Genomic DNA, 27,573 nt, shown 5'->3' with positions numbered 1-27,573 from the left:
CCAGCCGGGGTTTCCGGCCCACGCGCAGGAGGTCCGAGCGCGCTGCCAACCAATGACCGACGCTGCTGGCCAAGGTGAGCCAGGCCCCGAGGGCAGCGGCCACGTTCTGGTGCCCCGTAGTGCAGGCGGGACGCCGTCCTCGCAGACCTGAGGCAGTGAAGGCCTGTAGGACGGGTGGCTTCCGAGGCCACACGGAGCAGGACCCCGCCAGCACCTGGGGCGCTCAGCCCGGACCCCCCAGAGGGCCCCGCTGGGCACACCCGCCACCAGGCCCGGACCCCTGACTTGCCCGAAGCGGCTACGTCCGTGGTGCTCGTTGGGCAGCCGGGTGCTCATGAAAACATCCCCCCTCGACACCAGAGCCTCGTGGGGACCACGAGGACAGACAAAGACCCTCCTGCCAGAAAAGCGTTTTAATAAAGTGCCTAAAATGCTCTCCCAAAAATGAGCTGATTTAAGCTCTTCTCTCGGTTAAAGCCAGGACTCCTCGGGGGAGGAGGGCCGTCCGGGGAGGGGCGTCAGGAGACGATCCGCAGGCCAGGCTTGCTCCCCTCCAGGGCCTGCAGGCGCTCCTCCACCGCTTCCGTCCAGTAGATGTCGTACAGGCTGCAGGGAGGAAGGGGGTGAGGTAGCGGCCACAACCCCCACCCCCACCCCGTGTGCCTCGCCTGCCCCCCGCACCCCAGGGCCACTCACACCAGCTGCTCCAGGGCGCAGCCGGACTGTTCCAGGCTGCCCAGCAGCTGCAGGATGCCGGGGTCACCCAGGCCGTTGTTGCTGAGGTCCAGCTCGCGCAGGCTGCGATTGGTCAGCAGGAGCGAGGCCAGGCCTCCGCAGGCGCCGTCCGTGACGTCACAGTCCCCCAGCCTGGGCGGGGGGCAGGGCCGAGGTCAGGCGGAGGCTGCGCCCACAGGTGGCTGTGCGACCAGGGCCCAGGCCGCCGCCAGATGGCGGAGCGCGAGGGGGCGGGTCCGAGTCTCAGCTGTCCCCGCCCTCGGCCCCGGCGGACGGGGCGCCCCCCAGCAGGCTCACCAGAGCACGCTCAGCGTGGTGCCGGGCTGGCCCAGGGCCTGGCACAGTGCCTGGACGCCCGAGTCGCCCAGCTGGTTGCTGCTCAGCTGCAGCTCCAGGAGATGCTTGTTCTGGGTGAGCATCGAGCCGAAGTGGTGGCAGCAGGCGGCCGTGAGGCTGCAGGACTTCACCCTGCAGGCGGCAGACGGGAACTGGGGCCACCGCGGCCCACGCCTCTGGGGTGCCCCGGGAGGCCCCTGGGGATCTGAGCGCCAGCCCCCGCCGAGTCTCTGCCTGTCTTCGGTGGCTCCACCTCGGCACCCCCTCCCCCACCCCCCGAGGGCACCCGCACCTCGCCAGCCCCCGGCGCCGTCCCCCCCCCCGCCGGGCCACCCAGGGTCCTCTGTGCGGCCCCCTCACCACAGCGACTCCAGCTGGCAGCCCGGCTGCTGCAGGCTCTCGCACAGCAGCCGGGCGCTCTCGTCACCCAGATTGTTGCCCGCCAGACTCAGCTCCTTCAGGGTCTCCTTGGCCTGGAGGACGCGGCAGAGGTCTCTGCAGCCACGGGCGGTGATGTCACACTCCCAGAGCCTGCGGAGGTGAGCCCCCCGTCAGCACAGAGAGGCTCCCAACGCGTCCTGCCGCCCCCAGGTTTTTGTCTGCCCGGCCGGAGGCCGACTCACCACAGGGTCTTGAGCTGGGAGCCAGGGCTCAGCAGCCCAGGGCACAGCTCCGCGATGCCTGCGTCGCCCAGCGGGTTGCTGCCCAGGTCCAGCTCGTGCAGCGAGGCCTGGGAGGCCACGACCCCACACAGGTCCTTACAGTTGGCCGGCGTGAGGCCGCAGTTCTCCAGCCTGGGGGCACGAGAGGCGCTGCGAGCTGGGGCGCCCCCCCAGCCCCCGCCCTGCCCTGCCCCCCAGCCCCAGCCCGGAGCTTACTTGAGTGTCTCCAGCTGGCAGGCGGAGTCCGCCAGGCCCCGGCACAGCGCCCGGATGCCGGCCTCACCCATGTCGTTGTTGCTCACCATGAGCTCCTTCAGGTACTGTGTGGCCCTGAGCACCGCGGCCAGGGGCTCGCAGGCCGCGGCCGTCAGGTTGCAGTACTCCAGCCTGGGGGCGGGCGGGCAGTCAGCCCCTCGGCCGCAGGAACGTGGCCTGGCCCAGGGGGCACCCGTCTGGGTCTCCTTTCCCACCCCGGCCGTGAGGCCTGCAGAGACCGGAGGGCTGCCAGGCGGTGACAGCACGGCGGGTGGCGGGTGCCCAGAGACCCAGGAGAAAGACACCTGGCCCGAGCTGGGGCTTTCGGGCTCGGCTTCCTCCCTCTGTGGCTGACCCCATCTGTGTGCTCACTCGGGGTCACAGGCCAGCTGCCAGCTGCTTTCAGAGGCCACAGCCCCAGCCTCAGGGAAGAGCTCCTCCTCGAAGCTCCCTGTAGCCGATGAGCTGGGGAGGGGGCTTGCCCAGGGCAGACAGCCGAAACCCAGGGGACGGGTGGGCGCGGGCACCTCGGGGCCCCGGGTGGGGTGCACACTCACTGCAGCTTCTCCAGGTGGCACTGCGGGTCCAGGAGCCCCTCGCAGAGCAGCTGCAGGCCGGCGTCGCCCAGCGGGTTGTCGCTGAGGTGCAGCTCCTGCAGGGTGGGCAGGGAGTGCAGCACGCCGGGCAGGACCCCGCAGCCGGCCTCTGTCAGGCAGCAGTTCTGGAGGCTGGAGACACGTGGCCGTCAGCGGGCCCCACGAGCCGACTGCGGCTCCCCTGCAAGACGAGCCACCCCTCCGTCTGCCGAAGCCCAAGCGAGGCGGACACAGAACCGCCGCCCCCACACACGCACCCACGGGGAGGCCAGGCAGCCGGCCTTGCAGGAGGGGATGCGGGGCGGGGGCCGCGAGAGGGCTCAGGTGTGCCTCAGGGCCCAGAGCCCAGGAGTGACCGGCAGGGCTCACCTGAGCTTCTGGATCTTGCAGGTGGGGCTCTGCAGGCCCTGGAGCACCAGGTGCACGCCGCCGTCGCCCAGCTCATTGGTGCGGAGGCTAAGCTCTGTCAGGGAGGGGTTGGCCCGGAGCGCGGACCCGATGTCCTTGCACCGCACCTCCGTGAGGCCACAGTCGTCCAGCCTGCAGACGGACACTCAGTCACTTCACACAGCAGGTTGTGCCCGTTCTTGGGCCAAGAACTCGACGAGGTGGGTCACAACCAACGCATCTTAAAATGAAAGAAAACGCGTGGATCGTCTTGTGAAAACTGTTAAGATACTGGCACCTATACGGACGCGTATCTCCGCATCTTCCCCGGGACACGGTCAGCGGGCACAAGTGCCCGTCCACCCCCAGGAGAGAAACCAAACCTGGAGGTGGCAGCTCGAGGGCAGAGCCCGGCTGAAGAGGCTTGGAGAGGCCAGCGTGGAATGTGCCAGACCCTGACCCAGGATCACGTCCACCGATTAAGTGAACCATTGAGTCAATACAGGTGGAAGGAAAGCCAGCTCTTCCTCAGAGAATGACAAGTGATAAGTGTGGAAGGAATGAAAAAATTAAAAACCCCAGTGAGGCAGAGTCCCAGGAACACTTCAGGCAAAATCCACCAACAGCTGCGAAGATCAACAGGCAAAAGTCCGAGCAGAAACAGGACATGAGCAGAGTCTGAAGGGGTGTCACCCCGAGAGGTGGCAGGCACCCTGCATCAGGTGGTCACGGTGACCATTAGGGGTGACCACGTGGCACCGCTGTGACAACACCTCCCACGATACGATACGCCAGGCAGGACACAATGTCATTTCTGTGTTGTCTGGCCAAAACATGTGACTCAACCCTGAGAAGACGTCAGAGGCACTTTCACCTGAGCCCGAGTGAGCAGACGCCAGAGTCAGGCGGCCAAGGACAAGGAGGGACCGAGGGACCATCACAGACAGGAGGGGCCATGGAGACGTGGCGATGATGCCGTGGGGGGTCCCGCACGACCCGGGAACAGGAGAGGACACGCACGGAAAAGCCGGTGACGTGAGTCAAGGTGGCCGTGTCGGGCTCTTCGCTTTGACCAGCGCCCCAGGCGACAGGGCACAGGGGACCCTGCACCGTCTTTGTGACTCTTCCGTAAACCTTCCATAAAACTATTTCAAATAAGTTCAAAAGAAGAAAGATAAGCAGGGACTTGAGGATACGGGGCGGGGGAAGGGTAAGCTGGGACAAAGTAAGAGAGTGGCATGGACATATATACACTACCAAACGTAAAATAGATAGCTAGTGGGAAGCAGCTGCACAGCACAGGGAGATCAGCTCAGTGCTTTGTGACCACCTAGAGGGGTGGGATAAGGAGGGTGGGAGGGAGGGAGACGCAAGAGGGAAGAGATATGGGGACATATGTATATGTATAACTGATTCACTTTGTTATAAAGCAGAAACTAACACACCATTGTAAAGCAATTATACTCCAATGAAGATGTTAAAAAAAAAAAAGTAAAATGACACATGTAAGAGGTTATTTATTATAGCATTGTTTGTAACAGCAAAAGGTTAGAAGCAATTAATTGCTATGGAGCCCTAATAAGAAAAAAAAAGTGGCTCTAAATGCCTGGGTAAGATTTCCGAAATAGATTAAGGGAAAAAGGAAGGTTATACAACTAAGTGAAGCCTACGCTGCTATTGCTATTTGTCTAAAACGGGGGGGAAAGAATTGGATATCTGCTAACCTCATCCTTGCCACTCCAACTCACACGCCACGTTTCAGAGGACCCACCACTCCTCAGCACACCCTTCGGGCACCGCACTTTCTTAAATGCCGTTCCCACGGCCCCTCCTCCCACCCCTCACCTTCCTGTTCGCCCTTCCCAAGATATCTCATGCATATACACATACTTCCTTGTATTAGAAACACAAATGGCATCCTGTGCATGCTGTTCTGCACTTTTTTTTACTTAATACATACTTGCACATAAAGGGCTGTCTCATTCTATTTTATAACTGTATACTTCTCCATTGAACGGATAAATCATAACTTATTTAATCAGTCCCCTATTAATGAACATTTTCACTGTTTCCATCTTTTGCTATTAAAAATAATGCTGTAATGAACATTCTTGTGCATATGTTATTTCACATTATATCTACGGAATTACACCTGTGGGCGAAATTCTTAGAAACAAGGGTAGTTGGTGCGGAGGGCAACAGAGTGGACGGGCACAGGACTGAGAGGCTTTTCACTGTATTCCCTTTTGTGTCTTTTTGAATTTTGTGCCATATGTCTTACCTATTCAAAAATAAAATATTTTTGGGACTTCCCTGGTGGTGCAGTGGTTAAGAATCCGACTGCCAATGCAGGGGACACAGGTTTGAGCCCTAGTCCGGGAAGATCCCACATGCCGCGGAGCAACTAAGCCCGTGCGCCACAACCACTGAGCTTGCGCTCTAGAGCCCACGAGCCACAACTACTGAAGCCCGCGCGCCTAGAGCCCGTACTCTGCAACGAAAAGCCCGCGTGCCACAACAAAGACCCAACGCAGCCAAAAATAAATAAATAAAATAAATAAATTTATAAAAAATAAAAATTACAAAAAATAAAATATTTTTAAATACAAAAAAAAAAAAAGATAAGCAGGCAGGCACTCATCTCTTGCTCGTGAGCCCTGAGGAACCTGCGGGTTTGAGGGCCTCGACAGCAGGAGTCAGCCTGGACTTGGATTCCCAGCCCGCAGCCCGGCAGGGGCACAGGACAGGCAGTGCCCACACGAGCCGGCTGCGGCGACTGCATGCCCAGGGGAAGGGGACGAGCGGACGAGACCCTGGGCCAGGTTGCTCTGCCCACCAGGCCTGGGCCAGAATGGGTTTACATTCGAATGGTTGGAAAAAAAATACAAAGAGTCACATTTTATGCCACGTGAAAATCATACAAAGTTTACATCACGCTTCTGTAAGTGAAGCGAGCTGGGAGCGCCCCTCACCCCCTGCAGGGTGGTGGCCCCGGGCACGCAGGCACGGCCGGTCCTACCTGATCACCTCGTACTGCCGGATCAGAGGCAGCAGCTCCGTCCACCGGGCGTCACTCAGCTGCTCACACTGGATGTCGAGCTTCATGGTGGGAGGCGAGGTGTTGCCTAGACACAGGCAGGGGAGAAGGAGAGGATTTCAGCCAAACTCTCAAGGTCTGACAGGCCAGAGATCCAGTGGACGGAAGACGTCCAAACAGGACCCCAGGGGACATTCCAGGAGAAGCCACAGCCTCCCCGCCTGCTTCATTTCCCTTCTTCAACACCTTTATCCACCTCAGCCTCCAGGAGCAGAAATGGGAGAGGGCTCCCGGGCAAAGACCGCCACAGACCGCAGAGCTGGGGGACGTGGCCGCGGGGACAGAGGCTGCTCTCGTCCCCCAGCCCCCCAGACACCTCCCGGCCGAGGAAGGGGAGAGCAGCGCTCACCGCCCAAAGCCCTGCCTCTGCCTTGCCAGCAAGGACAGGTGGGGAGGAGGTGGCCTGTGGGCCCGGACGGTGTGCAGACCCCAGCCAGGGGAGCGCAGGGGCCCCAATCTGTGACGTGCTGCAGTAACTGCCCCTGCTGACTCAGCCTCCTTCTCCCCTCCAAGAACAGGAAGGCAGCGCACAGCCCCACCTGGCCGGCATCCACAAAGCCAGACCCGCCCAGGATGCCAGCACCTGAGGCCTCACTGCCCTGAAGCAGCCGTCAGGTGGTCAGCTGACGGTTCCTGAGGGGCGCCAGCCACAAGTGCCCTGGCCAGGACAGAGCAGGTGGGGTGGGGACCCCAGGTCCAGTGACCTACGCTCTGGATGGTGCATTCATGGGTGGCCACCCGGGGTGCCTGCTTCCATGAGCCCCTTCTGGGAGCTGGGACTCTGGAGAGGGCACGTCCTCTGCCCGACCCTGGCTCAGCCCAGGGACCAGCCCACAAAGAAGCCAGCTCACCAAGCAGGCTGAGAAAAGAGGGAGGCCTCTGGCCAGCAGGTCTGGGATGGGAGGTCACAGACCCTGAAACCTCACCAGGGCCACACACAGAGCCTGAACAAATGAGGAACCAGAGCCCGGGGCTGGTGCCGACTGTGGCCCTGAAGAGGGAGCCAGCAGGAGAGGAACCCAGGGGCAGCCATGAGCTGGGGGATGCCCGGGAGCGGGCTTTCAGTCAAGAGCCACAGGAAGTTCAGTAAACACCCGCGCCTGGAAGCCATGCCTTTCCAGGTCTCGAGGCAGGATGACTCAGACCCACGTGAGGTTCCCGGTTCCCCGAAACCCCCAGATTCCTGAGAACAATGCTTCACTCGTGTTGTGTCCGTGCCTGGCACAGCCCCGGCCTTGCTGAAGAGGGCATGCCCCCTGCCGGCCCCGGCTGGTTCGAGCCCACAGCAGGGAGGAGGGCCAGCCCAGGCAAAGGCTCTAGTTACATTCTTCCTGGGAGGCCCCTGGTGCCAATGATCAGGTAAGATTCAGATTCACGTGTGCACGTCCCAGCAGGGGGGCCTGCTAAGAAACTGAGGCGAGGGCATGGGTAACTGGCCACTTCACGTACCATCAGAGGGAGGGACCATACCAGGAAGAGGCCGCCCAGCCCACTGGCCAGAGCCAAAACCAGATCTGCCACCCACCCCCAGCCCAGGGTGTGGCCACCCAAACCCTGACTCAGAATCCTCAGTCATCGCGGGAGAGGAATGAGGAGGAGGGGCTCGGGGTTCAGGATGGGAGGGGCCACTGAGGAGCTCTAGCCCCAACACTGCTCCCCCGGCTGCTCCCTCCCTGAATCCAGTGTGACATTAGGGGACTCGCCTCTCCAGAGTAGGAAACTGATACCCAGCAGCTGCGCCCCCCAAGCCCCCAGACTTGACTAGACCCAGAGTATCCCTTTGGTTGGCCTGTGGGCGTCTTAGCCTCCAGAGAACACGGATCCCTTTGAGAACCCATGAAAAAGTGTTAACATCCCGCAAAGACGCCGCGTGTACAGCCTTCCTCACAAGCCCCCAGTCAGGGTGCCTGATCTGGACAGGAACAAGCACGTGTCCGGCCCACGGCCTCCCTGGCAATCAGGACCCCCACCAGCTGGGCTGCTCCCCAGGCCCCAAGTCGCGGGTCCAGGATCTCAACAACGGCCCCTAATTAATGCTTCCAAGTGCGGGGACAGGCCGCTGCGCAAGACCGTGCCGGAAGACAGGAGGTGCGTCTTCTCCGCCTCAGGGTCCGGCCCGGGCCTTCCCTGGAGCGGCGCCCGCGGCCCGCCCCCCGCCCCCGGCGCAGCTTGGTTACCTCTGCGAGGCGCGGAGGCGGAAGGGAGCAGGGGCGCGCCGGAGTGCGCGCGGGGCCGCCGCCGCCCCCCACGCCCGCCCGAGGATCCGCATGTGTCCGGGGGTCGGGGGTCGGAGGTCAGCGCGAGGTCGGGCCGGGGCCTCTCCAGGGAGAGACGGGCCGCTCAGATGCCGCGCGGAGAGGGCTCCCCGCGCCCCCGGCCCCCGTGCTTTCTCGGGCCCAGGAACCGTCCGCCACGCGGTCAGCGGCTGGGGGACCCCAAAAACGCCGCGGGGTCGCCGCGCCCCCCTCCCCGGCCCGCTCCCGCTCCCGCTCTGCCCCGGACCCCGGACCTCACCTCCGGGGCCTTCACCGCTGACCAGAGGACCGAGCTGCGTCTTCCGCCCGGGCAGGGGGTGGGGTCACGTCCTGGGGCGGGGCCTTGGAGAGTCGGGGCCGGGCGGGCCCAGGGTCCCGCGCCAGCTCGCCCTCGCCCGCCGAACCCCGGCGGGAGGACATTAGAGCCCGGGAGGGGCCCGCCCGCCATCCCTCCATCCCTCCCCGGCTTGGCCCCGGGTCTTTTTCTGAGACGCGCGCCGAGCCTGCGCCCCCAGTTAAACCTTCGCCGCTTTCCGCTGAACTCCGGGGTAAAACTTGACGTCCCTGTCTGATTTTCCACTTTATCACCCAGAACGGGGGCAGGCCACCTCGCGGGGAGGGGGCGCCAGGCGGAGATGCGGCGCAGGCGCAGGGAGCCCCGACCACCCCCAAGGAGACAGAGGCCGTCGGGACTTCCTCTGCGCTCTCCCACCAGCAGGCAGGACGTGGGAGTTTGCCAAAGCACAGAAATCGAATATCTGAGACACTTCTTTTTGCTGCCACACAGGAAAAGATGGAAATTATCTGTCCTGGCTGTGATGAAATGCGTCAGTGTGTAAGCAGATACGGTAGGTTTCCTGGGAGAGAGAACCAGGCATGGTTTTCTTAACAGAAGAGAAGCCATTTTTTGGCCTAAGCCGTTTTGTGATCTAAGGTGGGCCACAATGCTTGCCCTTGAACAGGTTTCAGTAATTGATGGTCTTAAGGGAACAAAAGAACGCAGAAACAAACGACTGTAATCAGACAAGAGAAGTAACAACAGCAAAAATAATGTACCAGTTGTAAAGACTCCCGGTTCTGTTTCAATGGTGACGATTAGCCTGAAGCCGCAACCACCAGACCTACCGGAATCTAAGGGGTGAAGATGACCTTTTCTGACCCTCCTGACTTCAATCAAATAAACCCTGGACTCTGCGGGGAGACACTGCTTTGGAGAAGATCCCCAGTGTTCCCCTTACTTGCAGCAGGTAATAAATCCTTCCTTCTCCGGATCTTTGGCTTGGCTGTGTCTTTTGACTCAACACGCACCACAAGGCAAAACGTTTTTCGGGTAACAAGCGTGGCATTTGGCTTATGTAAAACACTACACACCCCTGCATTTCTGTGTATCGATCAAGAGGAATATTCATGCATGAGCTTAGGAGACATGTTCAACATGTCTTTTTGCAGCATTTTGCAACTGTCCAAACCTGGAAACAATCTAAATGTCTACCAGTAGGAAGATGGTTAAAGGCTTCATAACACACCTGTTTTGCACCCCTCTTGGCCTAGCCATAACCAGTGTCGTGGCTGGACTTGCCCTTGTGATTGCAAGGCGGCCTTCAACAAAGACCATTAGGAAACTTTGGGGGAAAAAAAAAAGGTCTGTTACTCACATGTGTTGGAATGCACATGGCATACCTGGGGCCACAGAGTGAGGTGGGGATGGGGTGGGGGGTTGGGGGCAGGCGGCTAGGGTTCTGCTTTTACTGGGGTCAAGGTTGGCGGCCTAGGGTTTCACAGGCTCACTATTGGTAAATGTAAAACATCAGAGCGGGAATTTACAGCAGGAGAAGAGAAAAGCACATGTGGCCCAGATGGTCAGTTTTTGAAACCAACCAAGATCTCTAAATTTAACAAAGGAGCCTCAGGGAGCTGACCAGTTGCCTGGGGGTTGGTTTGTTGTGGGAATAAAGGACGGGTTACTCAACTTGGGGAGAATATCCGGTGGGGGCCAGTCCTTGCTTGTGTAGTTTGTAAGGGGGTCAGGGGTCCTGGAGAGCCTAGTGGCTTCGCAGGTTTGGGCCCCCAAGGCACAGACACCCACCCCCGCCCCACGCCATGAGCTCCCCCACAGCAAGTGCAAGTTGACAAGTTGTCAAGTGAAGACAGTGAGCAGCTCTCTCCCACCCTGATGCAGGAAAATGAGCGTGGTGCTGGGTTTCTGGCAGAAGCTCCTGCAGGCTGGGGTGGGTGAGGATGGAGCAGGGAGAGGGGAGAGGGCAGAAAGAGGCCTCTGGGTGCACTGGCATGCCAACCAACTTTAACATGATTTTTATCACAGGAGCAGTATGTGCTTTTTGTAGAAAAACCAGAAGAGATTAAAAAAAATGAAAGGCCCAAGAATGCCCATCTTCCAGAGACAAATGATCTGACATCTGTGTATCTGCTCCTACTCCTCCTGTACACACAATACAGTTTTAAAAATAAAAATGAGATATAAGCAATAGTAGGCAGAATAATGGCCCCCGAAGATGATCACATCCTAATCCCCAAACCTGTCAATAGTTACCATAGATGGCAAAGGGGTCTCTGCAGATATGACAAAGTTAAGAATCTTGAGATGGGGGTACTGTCCTTGATTAATTGGATAGGCCCAATGTAATCCTGAGGGTCCTTAAAAGAGAGGCAAAAGGGTCAAAATCAGAGAGGAAAAGTGACAATGGAAGCAGAGGTTGGAGTGGCTGCGCTTTGAAGATGGAGACAGGCAGCCTCTAGAAGCTAGAAAAGGCCAAGAACTAGATTCTCCCCTGGAGACTCTGGAAGGAACCATTCTGTGGATACCTTGATTTTTAACCCCCTAAGGCCCATTTCTGACTTCTGACCTCCAGAATTGTAAAATATCTAGTCTGTAGCAACTCACTACAGTAGCAGTAAGAAACTAATGCATTAGGGAGCTGCTATATTTCTCACCTAAGAATAGATATGTATACAATGTATAGACGAATATACACGTACGTGAATAGATACGTATGGAAGCTAACTTTTAGTGGGCACACTGTGTGTCTCTGTTCGAGTGTATTCAATCTACTCAACCAACCTCCACAAGCTGACATTTAGACTGTCTCAGCCAGACCTTGTGACAACCCAACCTCGCGGCCCCCGAGGTGCTGTCCCACTTATGTCTTTCTCTTTCCCACAGGAGCTGCCCACCCAGCTCCCCCGGGGCACTCGGGTGACCTAACGGGACAGAAGTGCAGGGCGGACACATGGCCATCCCAAGGCCCAACACCCTGAGGGCGCCACCCGGGCGAGTGCTCTCTGCCAGGGCTGTCTGTCCTTCCTGGGGATCGGTTCTTTGGGGGAATAAGGTCGGGGGTTACTCAATTTGAGAAGGAAAGTCTGGCCGAGCCAGCCCTTGCTGGTGTAGATTACTGGGCGCCAAAGGGCGGACCACCAAGACGCAGATCACGCAGGCGCAGACCCAGCGCCCCGCGCCGGAGGTCCCAGCGTGCCCCGGGAGGACGGCCGGCGGCGGCGCGCACGCGCAGAAGCGAACTCGGGCGTCCTGACGTCATCGGAGCGCGCCGACGTTCCCTGGGCGGTGCCGCGGCCTCGGCCCGCGCGGCCCCGCCTCACCGAACCCGCCCCCGACAGGACCTGCCCCCCCAGGTCCGCGGAGCGGGGGGTGACCCCGGCCCAGAGGACCCCTCGCCCCACGCTGGCGAGCGCGCGTATCCCCGGGCTGCGTGGCCTCAGTGGCGTCCGGCGTGCGTCCACGCGCGGCCCGACCAAGACCGGCGCCGGTAAGGACTGACGCTGGACCGGTCGGCCGTCTGTTTGGCCCACCCACTGACGAACCTAGGGAGTGACTGACCTAGACACGACAACGAACTGTCCCTGGCCTATTGACCGGGAGGGAGACGGCCTACTTCCGACCGGGGGGCGGTGTCAGGACCAGCGGTGGGGCGGGGCCTCGCTGCGGCGCGGCAACAGGCGGTGGGCGGGGCCTCTAGGGGTGGGGCCTGTGGGCGGGCGGACAGGGGCGGGGTTTAGGGTGGGCCTGCTGGCGGAGGGGGCGGGGCCTGCGGGTGGGGCGGGGCCTCGCTGCGGCGCGGCAACAGGCGGTGGGCGGGGCCTCTAGGGGTGGGGCCTGTGGGCGGGCGGACAGGGGCGGGGTTTAGGGTGGGCCTGCTGGCGGAGGGGGCGGGGCCTGCGGGTGGGGCGGAGCCGGCGGTGGTACCCAAGGCGCCCTCACCGTTTCCAGCCCGGCTGGAGCTGATGGGCGGACCCGCGCGTGCCGTAGGTGGGCTTCGAAAGTCGGACCCGGTGAGGATGAGGCCTCGCAGGACCCGGGCCGTGACATTAACGTGGCGGGCAGCGGTTCGGTTCTCTGACTTGGAGCAAAGTCTGGGTGTCGGGATTCTGCGAGCACCGACAACTAGAGCTGGAGAGTCAGACACAGACAGACAGTTGGTTCCGGAACAAAGTGGCAACTTTGTTAATTAAGGCAACGTTTGTAATCTATGGGTGATGTTTCATTCATCTAATATTGTCAATGAATGTTAACAATTCGTGCCTCACCTAAATGCATTTCTTCGTAAATATTTATTAACTCCTGTGTGCCTGGCTGTGTTCTAGGTGGTGAGGATTCAACATTGAGTAGAACAAACAGAAATCCCTGATGGAGGGAAACTCGGGAGGGGAAGGCCAGGCCTGAGAGGGTTACCTGCGGGGACTGGAGCTGGTGAGGGGTGTGGCCAGGTGTCCACAGACTGAATGAAACAAGTGGTGCCCAGCCAAAGGACATAAAATTGAAAGCTGAGTAAAACTCCTGAGGAGGGGAAGGAAGGTCTGGAAGTGCCTTTCCCCTCATTTTCTCACCCGTACTTGTCAATTTTGAGACACTCCACACTCCACAAAGTTGAGGATGCAGGTTACCACCATACGTGTGCTGGCCACAGTGGGGGGCCCTTTGGGATTCACTGGAAGTTATGTCATTCTTGTTATTTTTGAACTTACCTGATTCACCTGGTTGAGTCCTTTTCTTCCTTCCTTCCTTCCTTCGTTCCTTCATTCCTTTCTTTCTTTCCTGCATGGCTGCGGGATCTTAGTTCTCCAACCAGGGATCAAACTCGGGCCCTCTTCAATCTTAGCATTTTCAAACTTCTATCTGGGGTCACTTTTTTTTTTTTTCTCCATGGAGAACACCTTCTAGTATTTCATTTGATGTGGGTTTCCTGGTGAAACCAGGAAACTGGATTCTGCCAGGTTTTGTTTCTCTGAAAATTTTTCTGTGCATTCTTTATTTTTCAGGGACATTTTCACTGGGTATAGATGTGTAGGTTGGCATTTATTTCTGTTAGCATTCTGGGGATGTTATTCCATTGTCTTCTGATGTCCATACTTTCTGTCACTCTTATTGTCACTCCTTTGAAGATGACATGTCTTCCTGGGTACTTTAAAGCTTTCCTCTTTATTCTCAGTCAGCAGGTTTACTATACTGTGCCTGGATGTGTTTTTCCCTGTATTTATCCTTTTTGTTGCTCACTGTGCTTCTAGAATCTGTAGCTTGATATCTTTCATCAGTTTCGGGAACGTCTCAGCTCTTATTTCTTCAGATATTTTGGATGCCTCACTCTCTGCTCTTCATCTAGAATCAATTAAAAATATGCTTGAGGGTTTCCCTGGTGGCGCAGTGGTTCAGAATCCGCCTGCCAATGCAGGGGACACGGGTTCAAGCCCTGGTCCGGGACGATCCCACATGCTGCGGAGCAACTAAGCCCGTGCGCCACAACTACTGAGCCTGCACTCTAGAGCCCGCAAGCCACAACTACTGAGCCCATATGTCACAACTACTGAAGCCCATGCACCTAGAGCCCGTGCTCCGCAACAAGAGACGCCACCGCAATGAGAAGCCCACACACCACAACGAAGAGTAGCCCCCACTCACCGCAACTACAGAAAGCCCACGTGCAGCAACGAAGACCCAACGCAGCTGAAAATAAATAAATAAATATGCTTGATCTTTCCACTGTACCCACATGTCTCTTATTCTTTTTATTAGATTTTATATCCTTTGACTCTGTTTCGGTCTACATAATTTCTTTTGACCTGCCTTCTGGTTCACCGATTCTCTCTTTATCTTTAGATCTGCTGTCAAAACTATCCATTCAGTCCTTAAATTTAGTTATTCTATTTATTTCTTTTAGAATTTTCATTTGTTTGTTTTTGTTTCTAGGTCTCCCCCTCTCCACATCTGTTAATCTTGCCTTTCGCTCCATGAGTACAGTAAGTGTATTTCTTTTCTTTTTTTTTAATAAATTTATTTATTTATTTTTGGCTGGTTGGGTCTTTGTTGCTGTGTGCGGGCTTTTCTATAGTTGCGGCGAGCGAGGGCTACTCTTCATTGAGGTGGCTTCTCTTGTTGCAGAGCACAGGCTCTAGGCACACAAGCTTCAGTAGTTGTGGCATGCAGCCTCAGTAGTTGTGGCTCGCAGGCTCAGTAGTTTTGGCGCATGGGCTTAGTTGCTCCGCGGCATGTGGAATCTTCCCAGACCAGGGCTCGAACCCGTGTCCCCTGCATTGTCAGGAGGATTCTTAACCACTGCACCACCAGGGAAGTCCAAGTGTATTTCGTTTAAAGCCCTTGTCTAATAGCTCCGTTATCTGCACCTCTGTTGGGTCTGTTTCTATTGCCTGTTCTTTTTCATCACATCTTATTTCCTGATAATGCCTGGTTACTTTTGACTGAGTGTTGCACATTTTATATTTAAGAAATTATAAAGAACTTGATGATTGGATGACACACTGACGATATTATCTTCTGTTGGAGCAGACTGCCCGGCTAGGAGCACAGGCAATCGTTAGGTCACCTTCATCCTGACAGGGGTCACTCGTGACCCGCCCTGGCTTCAGAAACGCGCACAATGAGGCTTCTGCAGAAACAGCTCAGTTCCCGCTGGCCTCGCAGCGCCCGCTCTGTCCGGCGGTGGTGGCCGTGGGTCCAGGTTCCGCCTGACGCCCGCCCCGCCCCTCGGCCCCGCCCACAGAGCCCGAAGCAGCAGGACCGTCTGTACTCCCAGGACATAAGGCAGATCCGACCTGGATGGGAACCGCGCCTTCCGAAACCACATCATGTTCCGGGAGCGCTACGGCATCAAGTGGGTCCCCGGGGCCCCGCGGGGGGAGGCCGTGGACCTGGGTCTGAAGCTGGGATGGCGGGTGCCCGACCCCCGGCCTGGCGGTGCCGGCTGAGCCTCGAGGGGGCGCGAGTGGGCACGTGAGGAGCGAGGGCGGCGGTGTGGGGCACGGGGGCGGGGGGCGCGAGGGGAGAGTGGGGACCGGTCTGGACTGGCTCAACAGGCCCCAGAGGGCCCCGCGGGAGGGGAGGGGCTCCAGGCAGCAGAGACCAGGCTGGACCCGAGCCCAGATGGAACGAATGCGGGTCGGCGGGGTCGAAATGACGCCCCATCTTGATGTTTTTTAGTTATATATTTCTGCTCTTTTAGACAATTCCCATCATTTATTTTTTAAAAGTGTGACGAACCCCCAAATTCCATCACCCAGGTCCAACCCTAGCGACACTGTCCTGTCCTGTGTCCTGCGTTCACCACACACTTGACCAGCACAGGTGTTTTACAGAGAACCCAAGATGTCTGGCCTCACCCCGTCCCTAGGTTCTCAGTATGCATTTTAAAAACAGGGATTCTTGGGCTTCCCTGGTGGCGCAGTGGTTGAGAATCTGCCTGCCAGTGCAGGGGACACGGGTTCAAGCCCTGGTCTGGGAAGATCCCACATGCCGCGGAGCAACTAGGCCCGTGAGCCACAACTACTGAGCCTGGGCGTCTGGAGCCTGTGCTCCGCAACAAGAGAGGCCGCGATAGTGAGACGCCCGCGCACCACGATGAAGAGTGGCACCCGTTCGCCGCAACTAGAGAAAGCCCTCGCACAGAAACGAAGACCCAACACAGCCAAAAATAAATTAATTAATTAATTAAAAAGAGGGATTCTTGGGAACTCCCTGGCAGTCCAGTGGTTAGGACTCGGCACTTTCACTGCCGAGCACCAGGGTTTGATCCCTGGTTGGGGAACTAAGATCCCAAAGCCGAGCGGGATCTTGGGGGTGGGGGGGATGGGACACGACGACACAGGGATTCTTTTCTTATGCGTGACCTTGACCCTGTTGCTACACCTGAAGCATTTACTGTAATCCCCTAATATCCAGCCCTAATGGGAGCCCTAGTATCGGGTCTCTCAACGCCTCACTGCTTTCTGAACAACCTGTTCCAATCTGGGTAACTGGGTATGGGGCAAAGACCCTGCCGGCCGGGGAGACCTTGTGGGTGGGCAGGAGAGCAGGTTCTGCCGTGACAGGTTCGGGGCGCACGTGAATAGCCAACAGATCAAGCTCACTCTGAACCAAGAGATGCTCTTCAGAGCCCTGACCCCGGAGAGAAGAGGGGTCTGGCCAAGATGGCGCTGGGAGCATCAAGGCAGGCGTGGGCTGTGCTGCCCGAGTGGTCACCCTGGACCTCCCACACTCCTCTCATGACGAGATGCCTCTACCGGGGGGACTCCACGGGCCCGAAGCTGGGAGGCCCCACGCCCGCCTTGGCCCGGAGTGTAGCTGTGTCTCTGCTGACCTCCGAGGCCGGGCCCAGGGCGAGTCAGCCGCCGCTGGCCCTCAGAACTTCCATCGCCCCACAGCCACCAGGCTGCAGGCCTCACGCAGACAGGAGCCCAGGGTGTGAGGGTAAGCCTGGTGGGCCCCGCCGTCCCACCACCCCTGCCCATCTGCAGGCCTGGGCACAAAATCAGGGAGGTTTCCTGTAATGCGCCAGATGGTAAATATCTTAGACTTCAGGCCCAGCCACTGTTGTCTGAGAACACAGCCTGTTGGATACACAAACGAGTAAACATGGCTGTGTCCCAACTTCTGGTTCCATCTTAAACCTCTGGCTTGTTTGCAGGGCAACTCACTTGTGGCATTAGAAAACCAGAACGCCAGGATGGGGTGAGGCCATGGACACTGGGAAAGAGGCCGGTCAGATGAGAGAGAGGACACCTATGAGAGAAAGAACTATATCTAAATTTAAAACTTTCATTCTGCAACAGACACTGTTAAAAGAATGAAAAAGCTACAGAGTGGGAGAAGATATTTGCCAATCATATATCTAATAAAGGACTCATGCAGAATAAGAACCAAAGTGCTGGCAAGGATGTGGAGCAACAGGAACTCTCGTCCAGCACTGGTGGGGATGCAAATGGTGCAGCCACTGTGGGGGACAGCTGGGCGGTTTCTTACAAAACTACACATACTGGGACTTCCCTGGTGGCGCAGTGGTTAAGAATCCACCTGCCAATGCAGGGGACACCGGTTCCATCCCTGGTCCGGGAAGATCCCACATGCCGCGGAGCAACTAAGCCCGTGCGCCACAACTACTGAGCCTGCGCTCTAGAGCCCGCGAGCCACAACTACTGAAGCCTGCGTGCTCTAGGGCCCACGTGCTGCAGCAGTGAAGACCCAATGCAGCCAAAAAAAAAAAAAAACTACATATACTCTCCATGTGATCAGCAGTGATGCTCCTTGGTATTTACCCAAATGAACTGAAAACTTAAACACACATAAAACCTGCATGCAATATTCACTGCTCTATTCGTGATCGTTAAAAGCTGGAAGCAACCAAGATCATCTTCATCGAGGGAATGGATAAACCGTGGGATTCCATGAAACGGACTACGATTCAGGGACACAAAGGAACAAGCTGTTGATTCACTCAGCAGCGTGGATGAGCCTTAGACATATTTTGCTAAGTGAAGGAACCCAGACCCACATATGATTCCTCTCACAGGGCGTTCTGGAACAAGCACAGCCCCGGGAGGGCAAGCACCAGCGGCTGCCGGGGCTAATGGGGTGGGGGCTTAAGCTGCAGCGCGGATGCGGCGGCCCCACCCGTGTGTGAAAACCCACGGGGCTGTACGTCCCAGAGACTGAACTGTCATGTGTGCAAACTGAATAAAGAAAGAAAATAAAAACTTGTCAAACTGTATACCTGGGATATTTATATTTCATTGCATGTAGACTTAACCCCTGAAACTTGAGTTTTGATCCTGAAAATGCTGTACTATTAATCAAACTTGGCAGGGATGAAGGTTCCCAGGGACCAAAGCTCTTGTGGGGCCCACGGGAGGCAGCTCCTGCTCCACCGGCTCTTTCCAGAACACTCCCTCGAGGACCACCAGCTGAGAGGACCCCACGGGCTGCCCACAGTGGGGTCTTGGGCCAGCCCCCTGGCCTTGTGCTCTCCCAGGTCAGGCCCCCCAAGCCTGCCCTCACGGCAGGACCTCCAGCCCGTGCTGGGCCCCATCGCCCCCCTCGCCTCGTCTGGGAAAGGGGACCCAGGACGGCGCCCAAAGCCTCAGGCACGGGGCTGCTGTGGTGCTGGCGCCTGAGCTGGCTCAGGGGCTCTCCGGCCCAGAGGGCATCTCAGGTGGCCCCTCCAGGGCAGTGTGGGCTCGGCCAGGCGGGAGCCCATCCAGGAGCTGAGGTGGTAGTGTGGAGGGGGGCAGAAGAGGCCTCCGGGTGGGTCCTCCATGCACATCTGGCTCTTGCAAGAGGTGGGCTACTGCCAGGGCATGAACCAGGTCATGGCCATCTGCTGATGTTCCTGAGGAGGACGCCTTCTGGGCGCTGGTCCAGCTGATGACAAGAAACACGCCATGCATGGTAGGTGACCGCCGGGGACAGCTGGGAGTGCCTCAGGGCCAGGGGTCTCCCTGCAGAGCTCCCCTGGCTGTGGGCTGGCGGGGACCTGGGCCCAGTCCATCTCCCCATCAGCAAAGGGCACTGGCTCCCCGTGCTGCCCTCTGGGTCCTAGAGCCACGGCCCTCAGTCCCGGCCTCGTCCGGGCAGCTCTCCCTTCCCTGCTGGTCCTTCTGCCTCACACCTGCCACCCCCCAGCGCCCTCCGAGCCCACGGCCAGACGAAGCCCCGGCGGCAGCAACACCCCCTCCCGTGCCCCCAGCCTGGCTGCCAAGCCTAGGAGAGGGCCAGGCACACCCCTGCCACCCACCCCGTGGGCCGCACTCCCTGCCCCTCTGTACCGGGTCCCCCACCCCCCGCTGTGGCCAGGGCAAGTGCCAGGGCCGGATGCCTGCCCACCCCTCAGCCCAGGGCGCCAGCCGAGCTGGGCCTTCGGGAGCAGGGCCTCTGCCCCGGCGGCCCCGGCCTCACAGGCTGTCCTGCCTGGGAAGAGCGTGTCCAGCCAGGGCTCAGGAGGGCCCCGCACGCTGGGGTCACCACCGGGGGCACCTGCAGTACTCAACCCTCGCTGGACACGGCTCTGACTTGTGGGGGTCTGGGGGCTCCTTGGGCTTCTTCATCCCGGGGGTTCCCAGAACGGCTGAGACTCCAGGCCCACGAAGAGCACATTCTAGGCAGAGCCTCCCCAGCTGCAGCGACACCTGGTGAGTAGATGCGTCGCCCCCCGCCCCCGACAGAGGCCCTGTCCCACGGCCACCGGGGGGGCTTGGCCTCCTGCAGGCTTCACTCTCCTTCTCCTGGGGCGGATCAGCGGCGAGCTCGGGCCACCTGGGTCCTGGGGGCGGCTGCACGGCGTCCCGAAATAGGGAGGTTTCCGGCCCAGCACGCAGGCCCTGAGCCCCTGTGCCCTCCATCGGGACGAGGAGCAGATGTCCCTGGGGACTGACACCGTCCAGTGGTTCCTGCAGGGCTTCATCCACCAGGTAAGGCTGCCCAGGAGGCTGAGCCCCACCCCCCAGACATGGCATGCCCCTCCTGAGGGGCGTCCGGGGGGCAGCCCAGAGCCCTCCTGGTGGGCGCAGGGCATCTCGAAGTCCCAGCTGTTTCTGCTTTGGCTCCCTTCAGAAGGCTGGGTCAGCCCGGGGGTGGGCAAGCCAGCGTTCTGCTCCACTGAGGTGTTCCCACCGAGCGTGGGACAGGCTCTGTTGCCCCCAGATTAGGGGTCGTGCTGGCCAGGCCCTCAGGACCTTGAGTCCAGGAGCCACGACCCCACTGGGACGAGCCCAGCCAGGTGAGGAGCTGCAGGAGCTTGTCTGATGCAGCCCAGGCAGACTGCAGAGGCCGGAGGCCGGTGGCGGGTTCTTACCCTGTGCTGGGACCACCACCGTGCCCTGCTCAAGCTGCCCCTCCTGGGCCTGCTGTCCCCACAGACCCCCTTTTCGCTCACCCTGAAGCTCTGGGATGCCTACATCCTGGAGAGCGAGCACATGCTGACGGCCATGGTGTACACCGTCCGCAAGGCTCCCGAGCGTGGAGTGCAGGCCGCAGAGGAGGCAGGCCGGCCAGCACGGGGGCCCAGAGGTCGCCTTCCAGAGCGCGCCCTTGGCAGTGGCCCTGCCCACGGCTCTCCCGGGCACGGCAGACCCCCAGGTGTGGTGCCCAGCAGAATACAGCCGCCGCCCACGGGAGGTGCCCCAGGGTGGGGGGCTGAGTCTTCCCGGTGGGGCCCCTGCTGGCCTGATGGCATCCGCACCCCCAGAGCACCTCCTGAAGCTGCCCCGGAAGGCCTGCAGGAGTTCCTGCAGGACACGCTGTCCCGGGCCTGGGCCCTGGAGGACGATGCGGTGCTCAGGCAGCTGCAGGCCTCGATGGCTGAGCTACGCGGGGTGAAGCGGGACCTGCTTCCCCCAGGTGCCCTCGGCAGCAGTCTCCTCCGGAGTCACCCTCCGGGGCAGTGAGCGGTGGGGGGAGCCCCAGGCCTTCCTCCTCAGCCCCATCCATCTGCTCTTCTGCTCTAACACTCAGCCGACCAGGCCAGGGCTGGGCGTCAGGACAGCCAGGGGTCAGCAGCCTGGAGAGCTGTTCTCAGCGTTGGGCCGGAGCAGCCACGCAGGGTCCCACGGGCCCATCCTGCGCAAGCCGAATGGCCTGGTCGAGAAGCTGACCTGGTCTGTTCATTTCCAGCAAAACCTGAAGAGTTCCCCACGAGGCCCCTGGGCCTGGAGCGACCTGCCCCAGCCCCCAGGCCTCTCCTTACCCCTCCCAGCATCAAGACGCTCCCCGGAGAAGACGGGCTGGCCCTCCCTGGCCCACCTGCCCAGCACTAGCAGCCCGGCCCCTCGCCCGGCCCGGCCAACCTGAAGGCCAAGGAGCAGCAGCACGAAGGGGCCCCGGCCGCAGGCCTCCCGCTGGGGGCCCCGGAGGCTCCGAGTCTGGCCTGCCTGTCCCCAGCCCAGAATAGTCCTCAGGATCGGCTGTGGCCAGTGATGGAATTCCCTCCCAAGCCTCTCAGTGAACCATGAGGCCACAGGCAAGTGGCCCCCAGACATCGGCTTTCAGCCGGAATGCTGGGTCCTCTCCCCTTCAACACCTGCCTGGGCCACGCCCAGGGCCACACAACAGGCATGGCCCTGCAACCCCACTGAGGTCCCAGCCACTGGCTCTGCCCAGCCCGCTGAAGACGGCACCGCCAGGGCCACGACACCCCTCCTGCCCTGTGGCAACTGCAGCCGGCACCCCTCCTGGGGCAGTGACCAGCACGGCCACGACGGAGCCAGGGCAGTGCCCCAAAAGCAAGCCCCGCACGTCCCCACAACCCCCAACCTCTGCGTCCACAAGGAAGCTGGACGCTCAGGGGCCTCCAGGGGACAAGGTGACTGTGAGCACAGTGACCCCGAGGCCCTGGGAAGACAGCGACACGCCCTGCTGCTTCGCGCTGGCCTTCCCTGAGGACGGGACCCCCTCACACGGCACAAGGCCCTGACCCAGAAGCGCCTGGCCTGGCCTGGCCTGAACTTGGGCCCCGGGAAGGCAGCGGTGCTGTGAGCACCCCGACAGTTGGGGTGATGACTAAAGGGGCCGCCCTGGCCAGTGCAGGGTCCTGCCCGAGGCCAGGCGCGCCCTCTCGGGGCTGCATGCGGCCACCTGGGGCCTGGATGGGCCCCGCAGGCCGCTTTGGTGACCTGAGGTGGCCCTGGGAGCAACAGGCCACCTCCAACGAGGGGATGGCAGGGGCCAGCGGGCCACCCTCACACACACAGGGGGCAGGGCCAGCCAGACGCCAGACCCCACGCAGCCACCTGGTCCCCACGGGGCAGAGCAGAGGGCGCCGCGGGACCCGGCACGCTGTGTCCCGCCCTCCACCAAAGTCAGTTCCTGCCTTCCAGGGTCCCCAAAACTCAGGAGATACGACCCCACCCGGAGTCCGAAGAAGCTCCCCGGCCCGCAGCCATTCCCTATGAAGGCCTCCCTACCAGGGAAGGGACAGTCTTTGGTCTCAGTTTCCCCCCTTGCCGGTTAAAGGTGAATAAAGTTTCATGTGCTAAGTGGTACACGGGCCGGTTCTCGCAGCACCCAGAGGTCTCCGGAGGACGCACCCGGGGCCCCCAGAGGCAGAGAAGCTGCCGGATGCGCGAAGCTGAGGTTCCCGCATGCCTCCTGGGGGGTCACTCGCACCGCAGCCTCCCGGCCTCAGCCAAATGCCAGGGTCAAGACATGAAATAATTTACTGCGACTCAGCCTGTGCCCAGTGGGCCAGGACAGGGCTGGAGAAGAGTGACAACTGGGGGCCGCCGGCGTCAGTTCATGACAGTCTGTGCAAAGCGTCCCGGGAGGCCCGCGGTCACTCTGTCCACCGACCTGGGCGGGCCAGGCTCTGGCGGCACTTCCTTCCTTCCCTGCATCCTTAGCCCGCGTCTCATCCGGCACCTCCACACCCCACACCCACGCCGCTGTCAGGAGAGCAGGCACCTGCAGCTCAGGCAGCCCGGGCCACCCTCGTCAGGCGGGCTCAGCTTGCGCGCCTTGTGCTGCCGGATCTCGCGCACCAGCGTGTAGAAGGCATCCTCCACGCCCTGGGAAGAGGAGGCCAGCTCAGGGCGGGGACCACTGCCTCGGCCTCGAGCAGAACCCCAGCCCCTTCTCCACCCCACCCCGCAAACGGGGAGCTGGACCCTGCTCCCCTCTGGCCCCGGGGCCACCTCGTTGAGAGGCCTGTCCTCAGCAGCTCCCCCACGGCCCGCTGAGGGCTGGGGCCGACCAGGACCCGTGGGGCAATCTGGGGGCACAGGGGTGGGGGCCCCAGGGTCACCGCTCCGGTCTGGCTCAGGGCAGCTCTCTCCAGGGACCTCCACCTCCCCCGGGAGCTGTGTCGGCCCAGACCCGGGCCCTGGCCTCCCTCGCTGCCCTGCCATCCGGGGAGACTTACAGCGAGAGGGGCTGCTGGGTCACGGGGGTCCCGGAGGGTCCCAGAGGGTCCCGGAGCTGGAGCCAGAGCCAGAGCGGCTGCCCTGCGTCAAGGGAGAGGGGGCAGTGAGTGCGGCTCCCGGGCGGGGCGGGGCGGGGCCCTGGCTGGCTGCGGGGGCAGGGGGCCGGCTCACCTGGCGCGTCTTGGCCGAGGTCTCGATGTAGGGGATGCCGTAGCTGCGGGCGAGGTCCTGGGCCTGCCGAGACTCCACGGTGCGCGCGGCCAGGTCACACTTGTTCCCCACCAGCACCATGGGCACATCGTCCGAGTCCTTCACCCGTTTGATCTGCTCCCTGCAAGAGGGAAGGCGTGAGCCGGTGGGCAGGCTGCCCGTGGCCCCTGAGGGAGGACAGGAGGCCCCTGAGGGCTGGTGGGCAGCTCACCTGTACTGGTGGATGTCCTCGAAGGACTTGGCGTTGTTGATGGCAAACACACAAAGGAAGCCCTCCCCGGTGCGCATGTACTGGTCCCGCATGGCGCTGTACTCCTCCTGGCCCGCCGTGTCCAGGATGTCCAGCAGGCAAGTCTCCCCATCAATGACCACTTGCTTCCGGTAGGAGTCCTGGGGAGGACACTGCTTAGAGACAGCCGGCCCCCCAGGGACGGGACCCTCCCTCGCTCCTCTCGTGCCCCCAGGACCTATGACGAAGAGACCCCTCCCGCAGAGCGGGCAGAAGACAAGCCTGTGTCAGAAGCCAGGCTGTGTACAGGGGCCAGGCCAGCTCACCTCTATGGTGGGGTCGTACTCATCCACAAAGTGGTTCTGGATGAGCTGGATGGTCAGGGCGCTCTTCCCCACGCCTCCGGCGCCCACCACCACGAGCTTATACTCCGTCATTGCTCCTCAAAGGACCACAGCACAAGGCACTGCAGTGGTCGCCTGTCCCACCTGCCGAGGAAGCGGCACTCAGCACGGCCAGACCACGCAGGGCAGGCCCGCTGAGCTCCCTGGGCCAGCCTGCCCAGGCCCGGCCTGCCCTCTGGGCCCAGACATCCAGGTAACAGGGGCGGCAGCCAGAATGGTGGCCCAGCCACTCACCTGTGGCACCTCCAGCCCAGAGGTGGGACGGGGGGGTCCTGCCTCCAGCTGCATTTAATGACTGTGTGAGAGAAGCAGGGAGCCGGCCCCCCAGAGGCAGGGCTGACAGCTGAGAGCGTCTCCCAAGCATGCACCCGAATTAGAAGCTGTTGGGTAGGCAAGAAGCCTGAACTGGAAGCGCCGTGGGCTGAGGTTACCAGCGCCCCCATGAGAACAGGCCTTGCCACAGTGGCGGGCACAGCAGCATGCCCGGACAGGCTGGTGGCAGCCGACAACCGGCTCCAGGCCCCCCCACCCCCGGGCATGCTGGTGCATTTGACAAGTATTCACTGAGCACCTACTGCATGCCAGGTACTGCTCCAGGCACAGGATGACGAGCAGACAGAAAGTACCCCTGCCTTGGCAGGTTCGGGCTATGCTCCAAACAAAAAATCCACATAATGGAAAAATAAAGGGAAACCCACGGGGCCCCACTACCAAAAGAACTTTGGAGAGCATAAGGAAGGTGAGGAGGCGGGCAGGGGGCCAGGGCTCCAGGAAGCAGAAGCTGATCACAGGAAAAGACCCAAAGGAGGTGCGGAAATAAGCAGACAGGTGAGAAAGGAAAACGGCCTGGGGCCAAGGCCTCTAGCTGGGGTGCCCCCAATTTGTGATGCTTAAAGAAGGGATGCCCTTGTGGGGACAGTGGGCAGTGACTTCCTAAACCTCAGATTCGTCTGGTGTATGTGATGGCCGCCCGGTGCCCGAGCTCTTCGCAGGAATCCTTGCGTCTCTGGCGGGTGGGAGACCCCGCCTAGCGCTATGGTCACGGGCGGGCCTCCGCTCGGGGACACCCAGCGCACTTGTGGGGCCCCGGAAGACAGGGCCCGGGACACGGAGCCGAAGGGGCTGGCCTGGGTGAGGCAGAGCGGACCAGCCGCCGCCCGCAACCCCCGCCGCAGCGCCCCGCCCGCCGCCGCCCGCGGCTCACCTGCGCCCCCGCGCGCCCGCGCGCCCTGCGAGGACAGCAGGCCCCCCGCCCGGCCCGGCCCTCGCCGCCCCCGCCGCACTCACCGCTCACTGGCACGACTGCCCCCGGGGCCGGGGCGGGGGCGGCGGCGGGGGTCGGGGCACTTGGCTCGCCCGGCGCATGGGCTCCGTCCGCGGCGGGTGCGGTTGGGGCTGCGGGCGGCGGACACCCGACCGGGCCGCGCACGCCCCGCCCCGCGCCCGTCCGTCAGCCCGGCACAGCCTGCCATTGGCCGCGCGCGCCGGGCCCCGCCCTGCCCCACCCCGGTTGGCCGAGAGGCCCGCCCGTCAGAGGCCTCGGCCGGGCGGGGCTTCCGGGAGCTGCGCGGAGGGCGGTTCCCGCCCGGCTGGGCCTCGTGGGCTGCGGCCTGCGGGGTTGGCTCCGCTGGGATGGGGTCTGCGGGAGACAACTTATCCGGAGACTGCCCGGACTCTCCCGGGAACAGGCGGGACTCGCGGGGAGATAGAGACCCCGCGGCGAAGCGGGTCCGCGGCCGGGTGTGGACTGGGGCGGGGTCGCCGATGTCCGATTCGAGCCCCTGCGCCGCTCTTGGAGCCCAGCGCCGGGCCCCTGGGCACCTTCACGGCGCGCACAGCTGCGCCCACGCCCCCCTAGGCCGTCCCTGCGCCGTGCCGCGCAGCACACCGTAGGGGTTCCGGAGCGGAGGGGACAGCCCGAGGGCTGAGCCTCAGGGAGGGTGGAGCCCGCGGGGTCAGCACCGCAGACTCCCCCGGACCCGAGGCCGGGGAAAAGCGGGAGGGGCTGCCGGGACGAGGGTCAGGTGCAGGTGGCTTCGGAAGGGGCTCCTCCCGGCTCCCAGGACGCCTGGCAGGTTCGGCGGGGTCCTTGGGCGCGGCTCAGCCATGCGCCCAGGGCCAGGCGGCGCAGGGCGCCTCGGCTGGGCGGGGACGTCTGAGCCCGCGGAGCAGCGAGTCCGGCTCAATCTTTTTACCCAGTGCGGGGGGGTCTTGTTTTTCACTTACGTAGTGCGCAGCCCCGCCCCGGGCTCCGCAGAGGGCCCTTGTCCCGCGCTCCCTGATCTCCAGCTTCCCCCAACTTCGGCAGGCCCTGCAGACTACCCGCCCACCCAGCTTCCCCAAAGCCCGGAGCCCAGCCCTGCAGAAGCTCACCCTGAGGCCCAAACGGTACCCAGGAAATCCAACCCAAAAGTTGCCATAAGGGGTTGAATTGAAGACTCCCCCACCCCAAGCATAAATACGCACATTGTATCTCCTTTAGAGACTCTCAGAAGTACATGATTTAACATTTTAAAAAATTTCAAAGTAACGCATAAACACATTCTCCTTGTTTATAAGAAAGAATGGTGCATTACACGTAAGGCCAAACCTCCCCCTCTGCTCAGCCGGCACCTCCTTCCATTCCTACCCCTTCCGCGCCGTTCGGCCCCCTCCCGTGCCGGCTCCGTGCTGTTGCCCAGGAGCTCACCCCACTGCAAGCCTTGACCTCGGCAGGCCCCTGGGGGGCCGCCCCCGCCCCAGGCACGGCGCCGACCCCACGTGCCGTGGCTGTGTCCGGTTGGCCGTCCCGCGCACTGCGCCGCGGCCACGACGGAGCCCGGCTCGCGCCTGACGCGCGTAGACGCGAAGTAAAGGCGGATAAGTGAAAACGGGTGACGGCGCCTCTCGCCGGCGCGGACACGCTGGACTCCCCTCCAGGAGTCCAGGTCTGCATTTCCCTCGTCTTCAGAGGGTCCTTTCCCAAGGCGCTTCCTTTAAATCCCGCAGGGCCTTGGCCTCAGGGACGACCCGACACGGGCGCCTACCACCTGAGAAAGGTGGGCGCGAGTCTCCACCCCAGACCACCTTTGCGGAAGCCGACACCTGGCCTGCCTGCGCCCCGCCGTCTCGACCTCGTCTCACCTCCCCAGCTTCCCTCCCGGCCCGAGGGGCGCTCCCGTGCGTGCGGGGCGGGACACGGGCGAACCCCCCCAACCTGGTTGGCCGCCACCCCGCCCGCCCTAGCAACCGTTGCT

General features: G+C 61.3%; 4 protein-coding genes across 22 annotated transcripts in view; 2 read left to right on the top strand and 2 right to left on the bottom strand.

The window, feature by feature from the left end:
• Positions 1-398: 398 nt before the first annotated feature.
• Positions 399-12,318, bottom strand: RNH1 (ribonuclease/angiogenin inhibitor 1). 4 transcript variants are annotated; one of them, XM_082477783.1, is made up of 10 exons: positions 12,180-12,318; positions 5,991-6,096; positions 2,954-3,124; positions 2,546-2,716; positions 1,950-2,120; positions 1,695-1,865; positions 1,432-1,602; positions 1,033-1,203; positions 697-867; positions 399-606 (listed from the first exon to the last, which is right to left on the bottom strand). In XM_082477783.1, exons 2-10 carry the CDS (start codon positions 6,074-6,076, stop codon positions 519-521), a joined length of 1,371 nt encoding a protein of 456 aa, XP_082333909.1. In that variant the 5' UTR covers positions 6,077-6,096; positions 12,180-12,318; the 3' UTR covers positions 399-518. The 4 variants fall into 4 exon arrangements, with proteins under 4 accessions (XP_082333909.1, XP_082333908.1, XP_082333911.1 ...); XM_082477782.1 differs by lacking the exon at positions 12,180-12,318 and adding an exon at positions 8,583-8,720; XM_082477785.1 differs by lacking the exon at positions 12,180-12,318 and adding an exon at positions 8,379-8,383 and having other exon boundaries at positions 5,991-6,098.
• On the top strand, positions 7,021-22,618 carry LOC309668235 (USP6 N-terminal-like protein). 10 transcript variants are annotated; one of them, XR_014268134.1, is made up of 5 exons: positions 7,021-7,427; positions 8,916-12,108; positions 12,944-13,049; positions 15,141-15,465; positions 15,872-22,618. XR_014268134.1 is itself a non-coding variant. In XM_082477790.1 (5 exons), the coding sequence occupies exons 4-5, from the start codon at positions 19,997-19,999 to the stop codon at positions 21,023-21,025; spliced, it is 582 nt and encodes a 193-aa protein (XP_082333916.1). In that variant the 5' UTR covers positions 8,778-12,108; positions 12,944-13,049; positions 15,141-15,465; positions 15,872-19,996; the 3' UTR covers positions 21,026-22,618. The 10 variants fall into 10 exon arrangements, 2 of the variants coding, with proteins under 2 accessions (XP_082333916.1, XP_082333915.1); XR_014268135.1 differs by lacking the exon at positions 7,021-7,427 and adding an exon at positions 7,434-8,156; XR_014268136.1 differs by lacking the exon at positions 7,021-7,427 and adding an exon at positions 8,228-8,361.
• Positions 22,619-22,774: 156 nt separating this feature from the next.
• On the bottom strand, positions 22,775-27,455 carry HRAS (HRas proto-oncogene, GTPase). Of its 7 annotated transcripts, none has more exons than XM_082477794.1 (6): positions 27,404-27,455; positions 24,260-24,421; positions 23,916-24,094; positions 23,666-23,825; positions 23,494-23,570; positions 22,775-23,140 (listed from the first exon to the last, which is right to left on the bottom strand). In XM_082477794.1, the coding sequence occupies exons 2-6, from the start codon at positions 24,368-24,370 to the stop codon at positions 23,077-23,079; spliced, it is 591 nt and encodes a 196-aa protein (XP_082333920.1). In that variant the 5' UTR covers positions 24,371-24,421; positions 27,404-27,455; the 3' UTR covers positions 22,775-23,076. The 7 variants fall into 7 exon arrangements, with proteins under 7 accessions (XP_082333920.1, XP_082333921.1, XP_082333917.1 ...); XM_082477795.1 differs by lacking the exon at positions 27,404-27,455 and adding an exon at positions 27,027-27,159; XM_082477791.1 differs by lacking the exon at positions 27,404-27,455 and adding an exon at positions 25,625-25,796.
• LRRC56 (leucine rich repeat containing 56) overlaps positions 27,303-27,573 on the top strand; it is an 18,119-nt gene continuing 17,848 nt past the window's right edge. Inside the window, 1 exon segment of the mRNA XM_082477770.1 lies at positions 27,303-27,375. The gene's annotated coding sequence lies outside the window, so the exon portion shown is untranslated.

This window comes from Balaenoptera physalus (genome assembly GCF_965194825.1).
Source record: "Balaenoptera physalus genome assembly, chromosome: 10".
Classification (NCBI taxonomy): domain Eukaryota; kingdom Metazoa; phylum Chordata; class Mammalia; order Artiodactyla; family Balaenopteridae; genus Balaenoptera; species Balaenoptera physalus.
The sequence above is the reverse complement of the archived record's forward strand: the minus strand, read 5'-3'. Positions and strand labels throughout refer to the sequence as shown.

What these genes read in the sequence shown, in the direction of transcription:
- RNH1 (XM_082477783.1), bottom strand. Translation starts at nt 6,076, where the DNA reads ATGAAGCTCGACATCCAGTGTGAGCAGCTGAGTGACGCCCGGTGGACG. An exon ending in CGGCAGTACGAGGTGATCAG is followed by an intron (nt 3,125 to 5,990) that starts GTAGGACCGGCC and finishes GTCCGTCTGCAG; the next exon opens with GCTGGACGACTGTGGCCTCA. An exon ending in TGCCAGCTGGAGACACTCAA is followed by an intron (nt 1,866 to 1,949) that starts GTAAGCTCCGGG and finishes TCGTGCCCCCAG; the next exon opens with GCTGGAGAACTGCGGCCTCA.
- LOC309668235 (XM_082477789.1), top strand. Translation starts at nt 20,384, where the DNA reads ATGCAGCCCAGGCAGACTGCAGAGGCCGGAGGCCGGTGGCGGGTTCTT.
- HRAS (XM_082477794.1), bottom strand. Translation starts at nt 24,370, where the DNA reads ATGACGGAGTATAAGCTCGTGGTGGTGGGCGCCGGAGGCGTGGGGAAG. An exon ending in AGTACGACCCCACCATAGAG is followed by an intron (nt 24,095 to 24,259) that starts GTGAGCTGGCCT and finishes TGTCCTCCCCAG; the next exon opens with GACTCCTACCGGAAGCAAGT. An exon ending in CCTCGGCCAAGACGCGCCAG is followed by an intron (nt 23,571 to 23,665) that starts GTGAGCCGGCCC and finishes GACGCAGGGCAG; the next exon opens with CCGCTCTGGCTCTGGCTCCA.